General features: G+C 46.6%; 1 protein-coding gene across 2 annotated transcripts in view; it reads left to right on the forward strand.

Annotated features, from left to right (window-relative positions):
- IQGAP3 (IQ motif containing GTPase activating protein 3) overlaps positions 1-13,907 on the forward strand; it is a 1,503,259-nt gene that overhangs the window by 1,254,007 nt on the left and 235,345 nt on the right. For both annotated transcript variants that reach the window (XM_069607146.1, XM_069607147.1), the window contains exon 32: positions 12,933-13,050. In XM_069607146.1, the coding sequence (XP_069463247.1) occupies positions 12,933-13,050 (118 nt within the window). The remainder of the gene's footprint in view (positions 1-12,932; positions 13,051-13,907) is intronic.

Consider the following 13,907-nt stretch of genomic DNA (forward strand, 5'->3'; position numbering starts at 1 on the left):
CCTGACGAAATTGGCTCGTTTCACGCTATGATCGCCAGGGCCTCTGAGCTTTTCCAGCTATGCCCCGAAGAGCAAAAGGAGGGATTCCTTTATCAACGAGGAGAGGCCAAGAAGAAGACTTACCCTCGGTCCCTCCGTTGGCTGACATCTAGGATGAGGGACTGTCCCTACTGAAGAACCCGTCCACGGCCCCTGCGAAGAGAGACCGGTACGACAAGAAGTACTGGGTCCCAGATTCCGCTCCTATGTGCCTCAGTACTCTCGGCGGCGGCCAAGATGAAATCGGGAGAGGCAGCGGCATAGACTTCCATTTCCCCGCCGGACGGCGAGGGGAAGAAGCTGGACGACATGGGACGTCTGGTCAGCGACGACCATTAAGGCGACCAATGCTCTCGCTATTCTGGCCCGCTACGATAGGGAGCTGTGGTTTAAAATCGCCCTCCTCCTGGACTTCCTCCCGGACGACAAGAGAGCAGAGGCCCTCGAAATCCTGTAGGAGGGCGAGGTGGCTTCTGACCACGCCATCACGGTACCCATGGATAAGGCCGACACCGGTTTTCGCCAGATGGGCAACAGCGTTTGCCTTCGCTGGTGCGGTTGCCTCACGGCCCCCGATTTCCGTCAGGACGTACAGACCAGGGTGCTGGACATGCCCTTTGACGGGGACAACCTGTTCGGCAAAGCAGTGGACGAGTCACTGCAGGCCATCAAGATAGACACTGAGATGGCCCGTGCCTTAGGCACGCTCCATCAGCGACGGCTGTCCTTTCGGACCTCCGGAGGCAAGTCTCAAGGTGCCTCCAAAGGATTCGGCGGCAGCTCCTCGTCATACCATCAGGCGGCCCGTTCTTCATCGCAGGAAGCCTCCAGGGGCTGCAGCCAAGCCGGTGGACATCCTAGTCATCATCTAGGGGCCCAAGGTGGCAAGGCCTCGGCGAAGGAGGACTGAGCCAGCCGGCACATCGGGCCACACCCGAGCATCCCGGTGGGAGGCCGGCTGACGAATTTCATCGACGTGTGGAAATCCATCTCCACCGACCGTTGGGTGCTGGATGCCCGGGCCCACGGACACTCTAGAGTTCCAAAGGAAGTGTCCTCACTTTTCACCGGTGGCCACGAAAGAAAACCACATTCCACAGCTACTTCTGGAGGTACGAGCAATGCTGGAAAAGGGCACGATAGAGCTCGTCCCGAAGAGACTCCGGGGCTCCGGAGTGTACTCGTGGTACTTCCTCATCCGAAAGAAGACCGGCGGCTGACGGCCTATCCTGGACCTCTGCCGCCTCAACAAATACATAAGATCCCAAACATTCCGGATGGTCACCCTTCAGCACGTGCTGGGACAGCTGGAAGAAGGGGACTTCCTGTTGTCGCTGGACCTGGAGGATGCATACCTCCACATCCCCATACACAAAGGACATCGAAAATGTCTGCGCTTCATGGTCCAGGGGCGGCACTATGAGTTCAAGGCACTGCCCTTCGGTTTGAAGTCGGCGCCAAGGGTCTTCATCAAATGCCTGGCACCGGTGGTGGCGCGGCTGCGCCTGCAGGGGATCCACGTCTACCCCTATCTGGACGATTGGCACATCAGAGTGAAGTCAAGGGAACTCGCCGTCGACCACACAGCGAGGACCGTCCGTCTGCTCACGTAACTGGGGTTCTCGATAAACTATGCAAAGTCCTGCTTGGTGCCATCGCAGGACGCCCTGTTCCTGGGAGCCAGGCTCAACACGGTGACGCGGCTGGCTTCACCGTCGGAGAAGAGGATGAAGGCCATCCTGGGCAAGATACAGCAGCTGTTGACCATGGAAGTTGCCAGGGTGAGGTCCATCAAGTCCCTGCCTGGCATGATGTTGTCATGCATTTACCTTGTGCGACTGTGCAGGTTGCGGATGCGGTCGCTGCAGGAGTTCCTTGATGCCCAGTGGATACAAGGGGCGGGAAGCTTTGAAGACAAGATCTCCCTCAACGGGACTTTCTGTCAAGCGATCCATTGGTAGGGCACCCGCACGCATCTCGCGGCGGGCATGGACTTCCAGACCCCAGCGCATCAGGAGACGGTGACGACGGACACCCCCCTGGGGGGATGGTGCACGCACACCGGGTAATGCCACGCAAGAGGCCGTTGGCTCCCAGATGAGAGGTCACTGCACATCAACGTCCTGGAGCTTCAGGCCGTGTTCTGGGCCCTCAGGTCCTTCCTTCCGTCCCTCAAGGGCAAAGTGGTAAGGGTCTTCACCGACAACACCACAATGTTCTACATCCGGAAGCAAGGGGCACCAAAGGAAGCACAGGATCCGTGGCACTGGGCCTTCGCCTAGGGGATGTTCCTGGTACCCTTTCACCTGGCAGGAGTAAAGAACACTGTCGCCAAGTCGCTCAGCAGGGAGCTGCGCTCCTGCCACGAATGGGAGCTTCGCAGGATCAAGTAGATCTCCTATTCTGATGATGGGGCAATCCCCAGATCGATCTGTTCGTGACGGCAACGAACACCAAGTGCCGGAGGTTCGCCAGCAGGTTTTCCCCAGCCGGGGAGCATGGGGGATGCATTCTCCTTCCCCTGGGAAGGCCTGTTCCTCTATGCGTTCCCACCGTTACCGTTGCTCCTGCAACTCGTCAGTCAACTCAGACGGTACCGGTGCAGGATGATCCTCGTCGCACTGGCGTGGCTGAGGCAGATATGGTTCCCGGACCTTCTGAACATGTCAGCGTCCCCTCCAGTCAAACTGTCGACGGACGTGGATCTTCTCGCCAGGGAACGTGGCGCGATCCTGCATCACAACCCAAGATCTCTGAACCTACAGGCCTGGCTCCTGCAGCACTAGAGTTCGGAGGCTACGACATCCCGGCGGACTGAAAGGAGGTACTTGCCAAGGCCAGGGCTTCCTCGACTCTTAAGTGCTATGGACATAAATGGAAGAGGTTCTCTGTCTGGTGCCGTGCACAGAAGATCAACCCTCTACGGATTACGGCCCCGCAAGTGCTGCCGTACTTGCTGTCGCTGGCCAAGGCGGGGCTGGTGCATGCCTCCATCAAAATTCATCTGGCGGCTATCTACCGCTACACAAGAACGCCGGGGCAGTCGTCACTGTGGTCCCACCGCCTGGTGAAGGAGTTCATAAAGGACTGTTCTGCTCATTCCCGCCGGTGAAGGCTCCGGCCCCGGCGTGGGAGTTCAATATGGTGCTGACCAGGCTCATGGGCCCGCCATTCGAGCTTTTGCATTCGGCGCTGCATCATCAAATTCCTATCATGGAAGCTGCCGTTTCTTGTGGCCATCACCTCCGCACGACAAGTGGGAGAGATCCAGGCCCTCTTGTAAGCTGCCGTACCTGACATTCCACCAGACAAGGGTAGTGCTGAGGACGCACCCCTCCTTCATGCCCAAGGTGCCGTCTGACTTCCATCTCAACGAGCCCTTGGTGTTGCCCATTTTCTTCCCGTCGCCTTCCTCGCCGGCTGAGAGGACTTTGCACTCGCTGGATGTGGCTAGAGCGCTGAAGTTCTACGTGGACCGCATGAAGAGTTTTCAGAAGACATCACAGCTGTTTGTGAACTTTGGCCCTGTGAACTAAGGGAAGGCCTTCTCCAAGGCTTCCATTTCCAGATGGCTCTCCGGATGCATCATGCACTGTCACCGGTTGTCAAACCGACCGTTGCCCGGCCGTCCAAGAGCCCATTCGACCAGAGGGATCGCTGCAACTACGGTGTTCTTATCTGATGTGCCCCTGCTGGACATCTGCAGGGCAGCTACGTGGAGAGCGACGCACACCTTCACGAAATTCTACTGCGACGACCGGGATTCCAGGGAGGAGTCCAGAGACGGCCAAGCAGTGCTGCGCAACCTGTTCGCTTGAAGGTGAGCCTGGTGAGGAGGTAACAGATGCTTAATGTTGAGTTGTTGAAATGCTTAATGTTGAGCCTTGCCACCTCCCTTGGTAGTGCATGTGTATACTGCTATGTATTCTTGTATTCATGAGCATGTGAATCCATGCCAGACGCCATGCTGGAGAAGGAACAAGTTACTTACCTGTAACTGTTGTTCTCCAGCATGGGTCTGGCATGGATTTACATGCAAACCCTCCCTCCAACCCCTCTGCGGCTCTTCTCTTGGTCCTACTGCCACTTTACATGCTACCAAATCTGAATATGACTGCCAGAGGAGGGGCTTAGGTAGAGAGCAGTCATTGGCTGGGGGCAGTATGACCCAGAGACCAGTGATTATTGTTACTCGCCACACCAAGGATCGGAAGATTGGAACCGGACCTCGAAGGCAGAAGTGGTGGAATTCTCGGAGCAACCAGTCTCGACCTCAGCTACCCTGATTTCAGTGAATCGGGCTTCCTCAAGAAGAGGGGCTCTTTTCTATGATGCATCCCTCTGCTGTGTTGATAAGACAGACAGAGGTATCAATCAAATAAAAGAGAGGGGTAGACACACACACTGCTAGACCAACAGCTGAAAAGAAACCACAGAAAGGGTTATAAGCGGTACAGATAAGAATAGCAATTGTAGGACAATCAACAATTCATGAATACCTGAATAACAAGTTGGTTGGTTGAAGTAGCAGAGTATGTACAGAGCCTAAAAGGACAATGCAAAAGACAATAAGGAACTAGCTTAACTGACTTAAGGACTCCCCTTGAGCCCTAGAGAATGCACAACTAACCTGGAAGGAGATGGTTGAGAAGCAAAAGGGAAATCCTGTTGGAAAAAACACGACAGGAGAAAATAATAAACGGGGAAGTTAGTGAGGGAGGATACACCCGAACGGCACGAGGGACGCACTAGGTACGGGTTGGTGCAAGTAACTGGAATGCGTCCTGAACTTCACTTGTAAGATAAGAGTACAAATCCAGCACAATGTCCAGGGTAATGTGTAGTTTTCTCCACAGCGAGGGTAGGCAGTGTTTATCCAAGAACAACAATCACAGGAAGAAATGAAAACAATTTGAAATGAAGGCACACTTACTGAAGGCAATTATTGCCAGGGGATGATCGCTCCGATACTACGCTTGTGGAAGGAACCAAAAAGCTACAGAGCGTAGGAAAACGACTTCTGACAGCCGCCAACAATCCAGGAAACATTCCGAGTCGTAACAGCGTGTAGAGCCAAAGTCAACAGGGCAATCCGTAAGCAGTCCGAGTGGAAGGCAAAGTCAAAAACCAGGGAAAATACGTTGGAAGGTTTGAAGAAGGAAATTAGCTCGGGGGCTAAACACGTAAGGGTACGTGCAGACTACAATTAGCAGCACTGAGCCCCGAGAGGAACCGGATTAAGAAGGAAAGGGACGGAGCATCGGTCTATGCGTTGTGCGTAATGTGCGTGTCAGCTGACACGGCCGATACCGGCGTCCATAGAGTCCCCATGGAAACCGATAACGCTGCCACACCAATGTCTTTCCCCGGACTGTGTGAGGCGGTGTAAATGCCGAGGGGGACTGGTGAGAGCAGTGCTGCCGGAGCGTAACATTATTTATTAGTAGAAAGACAGTTCAGAGACAAAACTGAAACAGATTTTTTTTCTTTACAGAGGATTCACAGCCTGATGACGGGGAATATTCATGAGCATGTGAATCCAGGCCAGACCCATGCTGGAGAACAACAGTTACAGGGAAGTTACTTGTTCCTTCCATACACAAGATTGCAAAACGCTGTTGCATGGATTCCATAGCCACAAATAAGTCTTGTTTTGGCAGTTGTGTCCTCCAACTCCAACCAATGACATTGCCGTGCAGTTCGCTCCAGAAGCGAGTACCGACGAGTACTGTCTGCTGTTCTGCTTCCCACGCTGCCCGGATCACCTCGGCATTATTGCACTGCAACTTTAACATTGGCCACGCCCCTTGCTCACGTGACCCGTCTATAAAGCCAGAACCTGCGCGCACCAGATGCGAGTACCGACGAGTACTGTCTGCTCTCCGCTGTTCGCTTTCGTCTTTTGTCTTTTCTGTTTCTGTCTTTGCCTCTACCTCTGCCTATATTCATTCTTTTCTTAGGCTTGGATTTTCCTTTCACTCCATCGTTTAACTCTTCAGCTAACTCTATTACTCAATCTGCTCAACCTTTCTGCTAAGTGTCTGGCTCCCCATCTTGCTCCCCCGTGCTACCTGCTCACTTCTCCCCGACCTTCGCCAAGATTTTGGTGCTGATCAGCGTTCTCCTCTTTACACCTGTTTCTTGTTTTCATCCTGTGTAGATCGCCTTCTCTTGGCGTATCTATTATTCTTTAAAACTAACTCTTGACAGCTGATCCAGCTAAGTAGGTGTTCAAGGGTGTGCCTAACCTAGTCCTGGGGATCCAACCTTGTCATCCTTGCTTATAACTATTACGAAAGTGTGCTGCGGTTGATGAAGATCGCACACTTTTACTTGTCAAGAAACCAGCGGCTAGCCTCGGGGGATTGACGAACCTGCCTTCGCCCTACTTTCCAAGAGCTCCGCCCAATTCATCCCAGCGGCTAGCAATCTCATCGTGTCCTGCAGTTCTGCTGAAACCCTCTGTGACTGCTTTCGAACCAACTGTTCACATAGAAGGCTTTTGTTATCACGTTACTGGCTACGTGGGTAATCTTAAACGAGCAATTCTAAATTCAAATAGTTGAATCTTTCAAACCTTTGTTACCTGAGTCTTTCACTGCTCCATTAACCAGTGTAGTCTTATCTACGAGGGAGGCAAGCTTTGTCTGCTTAACTCATTAGACCAAAAAAAAAGTCTGTCATTGCATCATGATGCGGCTCACTGCTGGCATGCCTCATCCTCCATTCTGTTACCAGCAGACGCCCTTAAACATACGCCCTGGTTTCCATCCTTCCCTGTTAGACCTCCAGCTTCCACGTTGCCAACTCAGCCCCCACATGGCACATGCAAGTCGCCCATTCACCTGCCATCTGCGCGTAATGCTGCCCCGCTGATTCAATTTCTCTCTGACCACACTATGGCATTCTATGACACTGATCACATTCACAGAAATGATGCCTGTGTAGCTATATCTGAATCCTGCCGGGATTCTGAGTGTGAGTACGACATCCCTCTCTCTCACAATCCATGATTTCACCCACTCCTCACCCCCTCTATTCGGAAATTCTGAGAGGACTGACAATTCAGGCTGAAGCGGCAGAATCTGCGGTTCATTCTGCGCATCCATTACCGATATCAAGTTCACCCTCTGATCCTATACGCCCTGTTGCGCACTCAACGCAAGCCATATCCACTAATCCTACCTTAGGCTACAAGGAGGATGCTGAGGGGTCAGTCGATCACAGATTATCTATATCACCAGAATTATACCCCACAGACCATCCAAATGACATCATTTCTTCACCCGAGTCTAACACGTCCCTTCCTCTGTCCTTTGCCAAACCTCTACCAAGGCCCTCATTCGGGTTCCCGCCTGTTCCTAATCTGGTGCTTGACATAGCACTAAATGCCATTAACACATCCATTTTAGCCCTAACCAAAATTTTGGGAATATTAGAAATCAAGGCCATGACCCAAGAAAACCAAATGACGATGCTTATTAATAAGGTCGATTGGTTAGCATGGAATCTGACAGCTATACCAAAAACGGCCTCCATTGAAACATCTCGGAATGTTGATCAACAAGAGCTTCCAGTGCCCCATTCTGTCGACGCGGTAGTGATTGAAGAGATTAGTCCCCCCAACTGAGAGTCCAAGGACATCTCCCTCCGATCTGGAACACAATGACAATAGCCCTATTGCTAAAAAATCAAGCAATCACAATCGAATCCTCTCCTAGTGCCAAGGTCGAGCCGCCGCTCTGAGGTCTTTTGTCGCCCATCTCAAAAGATGCAGAGGAAAAAAAGACGAAATAGTAAGCAAACGGCTGAGTGGAGATCGGTACTAAATACCTCTAATGAGCACACTAATTTGAAAAAGTCAAAACATGCCAGTTTCAAAGAAAAATAAAAAATCTAAAACGAAGGCATTTGTTGCTAACCTTTCAACTCTGAGCAAAAGTGACAAAATCCCCACCCCTGCTGCTGCCAAGTCCCCCGCAATAGTGGCTCCGGCAGTTGGGCCTCCGGCTACGTCCGACCAGGCTGACGTCCCAGGTGAGACACTTGAAGCTCTTGTTGTTCCTCCTGTTGATAAAACTGTTTCTGAATCTACATGCCCCAACATTGGGAACTCGGTTACACAAGATGAACTAATGTATATGTCTGTATACTCTCATAATAATGATGTAATTGTTGACGTTGTTCATCAAAGTTTGCATGATGCAAATACAATTCAAACGAATCACAGCACCAAGTTCTGTGTGAATCTAAATAACTTCAGTATACCCTTCAAAACCCTTGAACAAAAACGAAATGATCTAATAAAAATAACTCCTTTTACAACTTCCCGTACCTCTGTGGCAACTGGACAAGTGGATAAAATTAACCCTGCTCCACAAATGCCTACCTTATGTCCTCCGGTCCAAGAGCCTGAACAGTTGCAATAACTCCCAAGTGAGAACCTGGCCCCAGAGGAGAACTTAGATGAATCTAACCTAAGAATAACAATGATTGACAGAATTCATTCTGACCCATTTCCTAGCAGAGTCACTTTATTGACTGCATTCCTGCTCTACGACACATCAACTCTGATGACATTCAACAAGTTTCTTATCCGAAACCAACATACCTAGACAACGTTGACATTGAAATACCCTCACTAATAATCAGGAATTACATCCGGCAACAGAGACACCTCTTATATGATAAGGGCTTAGCTTTAGAAATAGTAAATCGACCTAAGCCGAGTCAAACCAACCCGTTCCCTGCTGTCACAAATATGGCATGGGGCGATAAAACCAGCGAAAGTTCCAACAAGGGGGGGATCGAACTCTGGCTGCAATTGTAAACAGTCAGTTGCATCCGCAGCACCTGATCCAATCTCCAAATGGTCATGGCTAGCCACTGCAAAAACAGCAAACGGCCGTTAGCTGGCGGAGACAATAGACCTGCGTAATTGCTCAATGGCATTGTAGAATACAAAAGGTTTCTCACATCTACTGAACTCAAAAAATACTCAATTGGACAAATACAATCTAGTCTTACTCCAAGAAATGTGGATGACTACTGCTCCAGTTTGACCAGATCCTTGTTGTTCCCGCTTCTAAACAGGCCAAAGGTAGACCAGCAGCAGGGCTATTAATGGCAGTTCGCCTTGACTCCCAATTATTCATAGAAGCCTTACCATCTCTTGATCACGGCATTCAACTGTTACTATTCGAAATAAAAATAAAAATCACCCTTTCTTTCCTATGACAACAGTAATAAATATCTATTGGAACCCCTTGTCTCCATCTGAACCACTCTTTTTCAACAAAATTGAAGAATTATTAGACAACATCCTCCTAAATGCCAACAACGCTATAACTATTATTGCTGGTGACTTTAACATGGCTCTAGTAATCTCCGCTAAGAGAGCTAAAAACCCTAGATTGGATAAATGGATGGCATTGATGGACATGAGCAGTTCTCTGTTCTTAATGGCAATTCTAAAAATGATTCTCCGCCACAACCAACTTGGTCTAGAGCGTCCTCTCACTCTATACTTGATTAAATCTTTGTTTCAAGTAATGCAAATAGACTGGTACAAGAATTCAAAGTCATTCCCAGGCAAGTGATCACAATATACTAGAAGTACAGTGGCTCCCCTTCCAAACTAGACCAGAAAAATACTTTCAAGTTTCCATTGAGATAAATTCAGCCAAGAACCGAATCAAATGGAACGCAAAATCCATTCAATCTTTACAAACCAAAGTTGAACTTAAAGATAATGCTGATCCTCAACACATAGTTATTTCATAATGAACACATTCATATCATAGGTCAAAATAATGCAAAAAACTGGAAACCTAGGCTTGTACGCAAACACAGACCAAACACTGAAATTACTAATTTAAAAAGAGCGCTCCGAAAAGCTATAAGAGCCTTGCCTCGGGATGCCAACTCTGCCTTGAAAATCTCCCTAAAAACAAAATATAAAAATAAAATCAAAACGGATCCTGCATACTCAAAAACAAACTGATGCAGAAACTATGTTTAAAGCCTTACTGAAGAAATCTGCAACGCAGATATGGCAGACCATAAACTCAACTTCTAGAAATGCACATAATTCTACTCAGTTGAATGGTATCAATGAAGAATCGTGGAGTATATTTTATCAAAATCTTCTATTTAACGACACTATTGGCCCGCAACCTATCCAAGAACCACCTGATTTATTAGAACTTACATTTGATATCTTGGACATTATCACTATAATAAAAAACTAAGCTCATCTAGAGCTCCGGGCCCTGATATGTTATCAAATTACATCCTTAAAGCAAATCCTGAAGCATGGGTGGGATTGTTGAATACAATATTCCAGAAAATTTTACAATCCACCATAATACCTCCATCGTGGCAATCGGCAATTGTCATTCCAATTTTTAAGCAAGGTGACAGGCTAGATCCATGCAACTATAGACCCATTGCGCTATTGGATGTGCCTGGGAAGATCATAGCAAGGCTCATCATCCGTGATTTTACCAAATGGCTGATCCAGTATGACCTAATGGATCCATTTCAATCTGGATTTGTCCCAGGCATTGGAACGACTCTAAATGTATTCATTATTGCGGCTATCAAGAACGATGCTATCAGGAAAAAATACCCGATTTTCATTGCCCTGGTTGACTTTAAACAAGCATTTGATTCGGTTTCCAGAAATACATTATGGGAAAAACTAGATGAAGCCAACTGTCCTCGATACATTTTTTATTTAGTTCAACAATTTTATGTTAATACATCAATCAAAGTAAAATTAACGACTGATGGTGCTCTTTCAGATCCCATCGAAACAAACATGGGCATGAAACAGGACTGCCCGTTTGCCTCTATCTTATTTAATTTTTACATTTCTAACTTTTATAAAGCCCTGTCTAATACGCGATCCTTCTCTTCGCGACTCGGTAACCATCACATTCCATACCTACTATATGCAGACGATTTAGTCCTGTTCGACAGAACACCGATTGGCTTAAATAGAAAACTACCAGCCCTTACCATTTTTGCTCAAGATAACAACCTAAGCATAAACACCAAAAAATCCAATATTCTGGTGTTTAACCCAGCCAACAAAAAGCACAAATTCAGTTTTAATTGGAAGTTAGCCAACAAAAATCTGGCACAAATTACGTCGTACAAATATCTAGGAGTAAATCTGAATGTACATCCCCAAGACAATCCATACAAAGAAGAATTGACGATAAGAATGAGAATGATTGCCAATCAGGCTAAAGCCATTCATTGCAAATACGGAAGATTTTCTTTAATGCCGGTCCGTATGTTTTATTTACAAAAGGCCATGCCCATTATAACTTATGGTTCACAGACAAAGTTACTGATCAAGGAGGTAAGATGGGACTCCCTTGAAGGTACATTCTGGAAAACAATATTACCGGTACCGCAGAGCATTCCAATTGCTCTAATACGTCATGAAATGGGCCTCATCTCCCTGCGAAGTGCTGTAAATTGGTCAATGCTGGCCCTGTATAGAAAAGTGCTCCTTTCATCAGACGCCACAAAAAATGTATTTCCTGTACTAAAGCAACTTCTAACGAATTCATCCACTAACTCTTTAACCAAGTGGAAGAATCAATGCTTAAACATTCTATTAGATGATTCCATATCTGTAGATTTATTACTAGAAGCCCCGGACAAAGCGAAAATTAAATTTTATAGGAAAGATTGGATCGATACGAGAGATATGTGTGCGAATTATCAAGCGTTTAAATTAGGAGCCTTTCCAGAGAAGCTCTTGAATGTGGTCCCTACTTACATCCAAGTGTTCCCAGATGGAGCCAATGCTGATATATTTCTAAGATTTAGATTAAACCTTTTAACAACCAATGTAAAAATGGCATCATACGATAGGGGGCTGTCTGTTTCTCCCATAGCAGATTCTGTAAATTGGAAACTCAACACGAGACCATGATGCATCTATTAATTGAATGTCGGTCTTTATCTGAATTAAGAGAAAATCATTTGCTTAAATATTTTAAGCACAGAATCACTTTAACAAAAGAAGAGATGTGGAATGAAATTTGTAACGCTTCTAAGACCAGCGTAATAATTGACATAGGTAGGTCAAACTTAATCTCTGATCTGCGGATAACAAAGTGCCTGTTTAAAGCTGTTTTACACCTTGTATTTTTTAGTCAATTTTATACATTTTATATTTAGTGCTCGAGTTGGAAAGTTTTACAAATATAGGTATATGTTTTAAATAACATTTTATCTATTATTTCCTTATCAATGATTGGATTCATATAAGCTGATAACAATAATAATGTGGTTAAGAACTAATGTTATAATTGAAAAAGTTGATTGTCAACTAAACCAATGCTTAAAAAAAAAGGAAAAAAAGGCGTTCGCTCCTTGCCTCCTACATGAGTACATGACATCTTACTACTGTGGGAGTCTATCTAAGATGAGGACGCAATCCAATAGAAGAACAAATTACTTAACCCTGTTAACTTTCTTTCTGATGGATGTTCCTTCCACAGATTTGTCATCACCTGCACCCCAAGCGCACCCCACAGTTCAGGAGCTTCCGCCCATAATTCTAAGATGACATAAGCATTCATTCTTTTGTCTTTTAATCCCCAACGCGGCTGTGCATAAGGAAAAAAAACCGAGGTCAAGATCCTAGACACCTGGTCACACAACACCTCCTGCTTGGGGAAAAGTTTGACAGTGCTGCTAAGCAAGAAAATATGTCCAAGTTGAGTAATCTGTGGGAGGAACATCCATCAGAAAGAGCATTACCAGGGATAAGTAATGTGTTCTCCTTTACCAATAGGGACTTAGTTTCTTTTAGTTTGAGAGAAGCAAATAAAATATTCAAATTGTTAATTGTGTGTCTTGTCCTACAGGAGAGGGGGCCCTTAATCCGGGACAGGAAGAGTTGGAGATCTCGCTTGTCCTCACCAACAAGTTTGACATAGTGGAGAACAGCAGTGAGAAAACTGACACCAAGAGCCTACTGCTAAGGTTTGTATCCCCCACACCACAATGCAACATTCTGACAAAGGATTAATCGTTTTGTAGCCGGCAGATTTTACAGCACATAGCATGGAGCCTGGATAATTGTTCTTTATATTGGGAGTTGACAATAGCCACTCTCCATAGTAATCATACTTTTTCAGAAGCTATGTACATGTGTGTACTGTGTTTTAATATTATTTTTGTATAACGGACAATGTCGGCTAACAAACCGCACATGCACAGTGCTACCCAGTAGCCATCCCTGGAAGTACAACTCCAGTTCAGAGCCACTGAGCAGTGCATTTTGGTTACTACAATTAGCAAATAAACATGCATGTTTTCTCCAGAAAATTCTTTGTTATATGGGGCAGTGCTATTTTATCCCAAAGCAGTCAGTTTGCAAGGATGCAGGCAACCACATAAGCATTTAACCCTTTTGAGATAAATGAAGTTGGAGAGGAAGTCATAGAGGAATTTGCGATTCCCAGGGTTTGGTTGAAACTTAAGGAAACTAACACTCAACATAAATCACTTAGTCGAAATGTAATCTTGACCTGTTGTAAGAAAGTGTCAAACCTCTATCTTTTTTCATCAAACGAAATTGAGGTGGTACTATTTCCATTTTCTGGAGACTACCATCTGGCGGAAGTCTGTCTTACATCAAAGAAAGCCAAGATGGCAATCCTGCACTCCACAAAAGATTTTAAATTGTAAGGCTTACAAGTCTTCTCAGAGAAGGCAGTGGAGGCAATACAAGAAACAATACAAAAGCAGGGGCACCTAACGGGCACAGATGAAGCCTTCTTGGACAAGAAAGGAATCATCACTGGTGACTTTTTACAAGGAAATGCTCTGAACCTGTT

The sequence above is a fragment of the Ambystoma mexicanum genome, chromosome 1p, assembly GCF_040938575.1.
Source record: "Ambystoma mexicanum isolate Mex_15411 chromosome 1p, UKY_AmexF1_1, whole genome shotgun sequence".
In the NCBI taxonomy this organism is placed as follows: Eukaryota; Metazoa; Chordata; class Amphibia; order Caudata; family Ambystomatidae; genus Ambystoma; species Ambystoma mexicanum.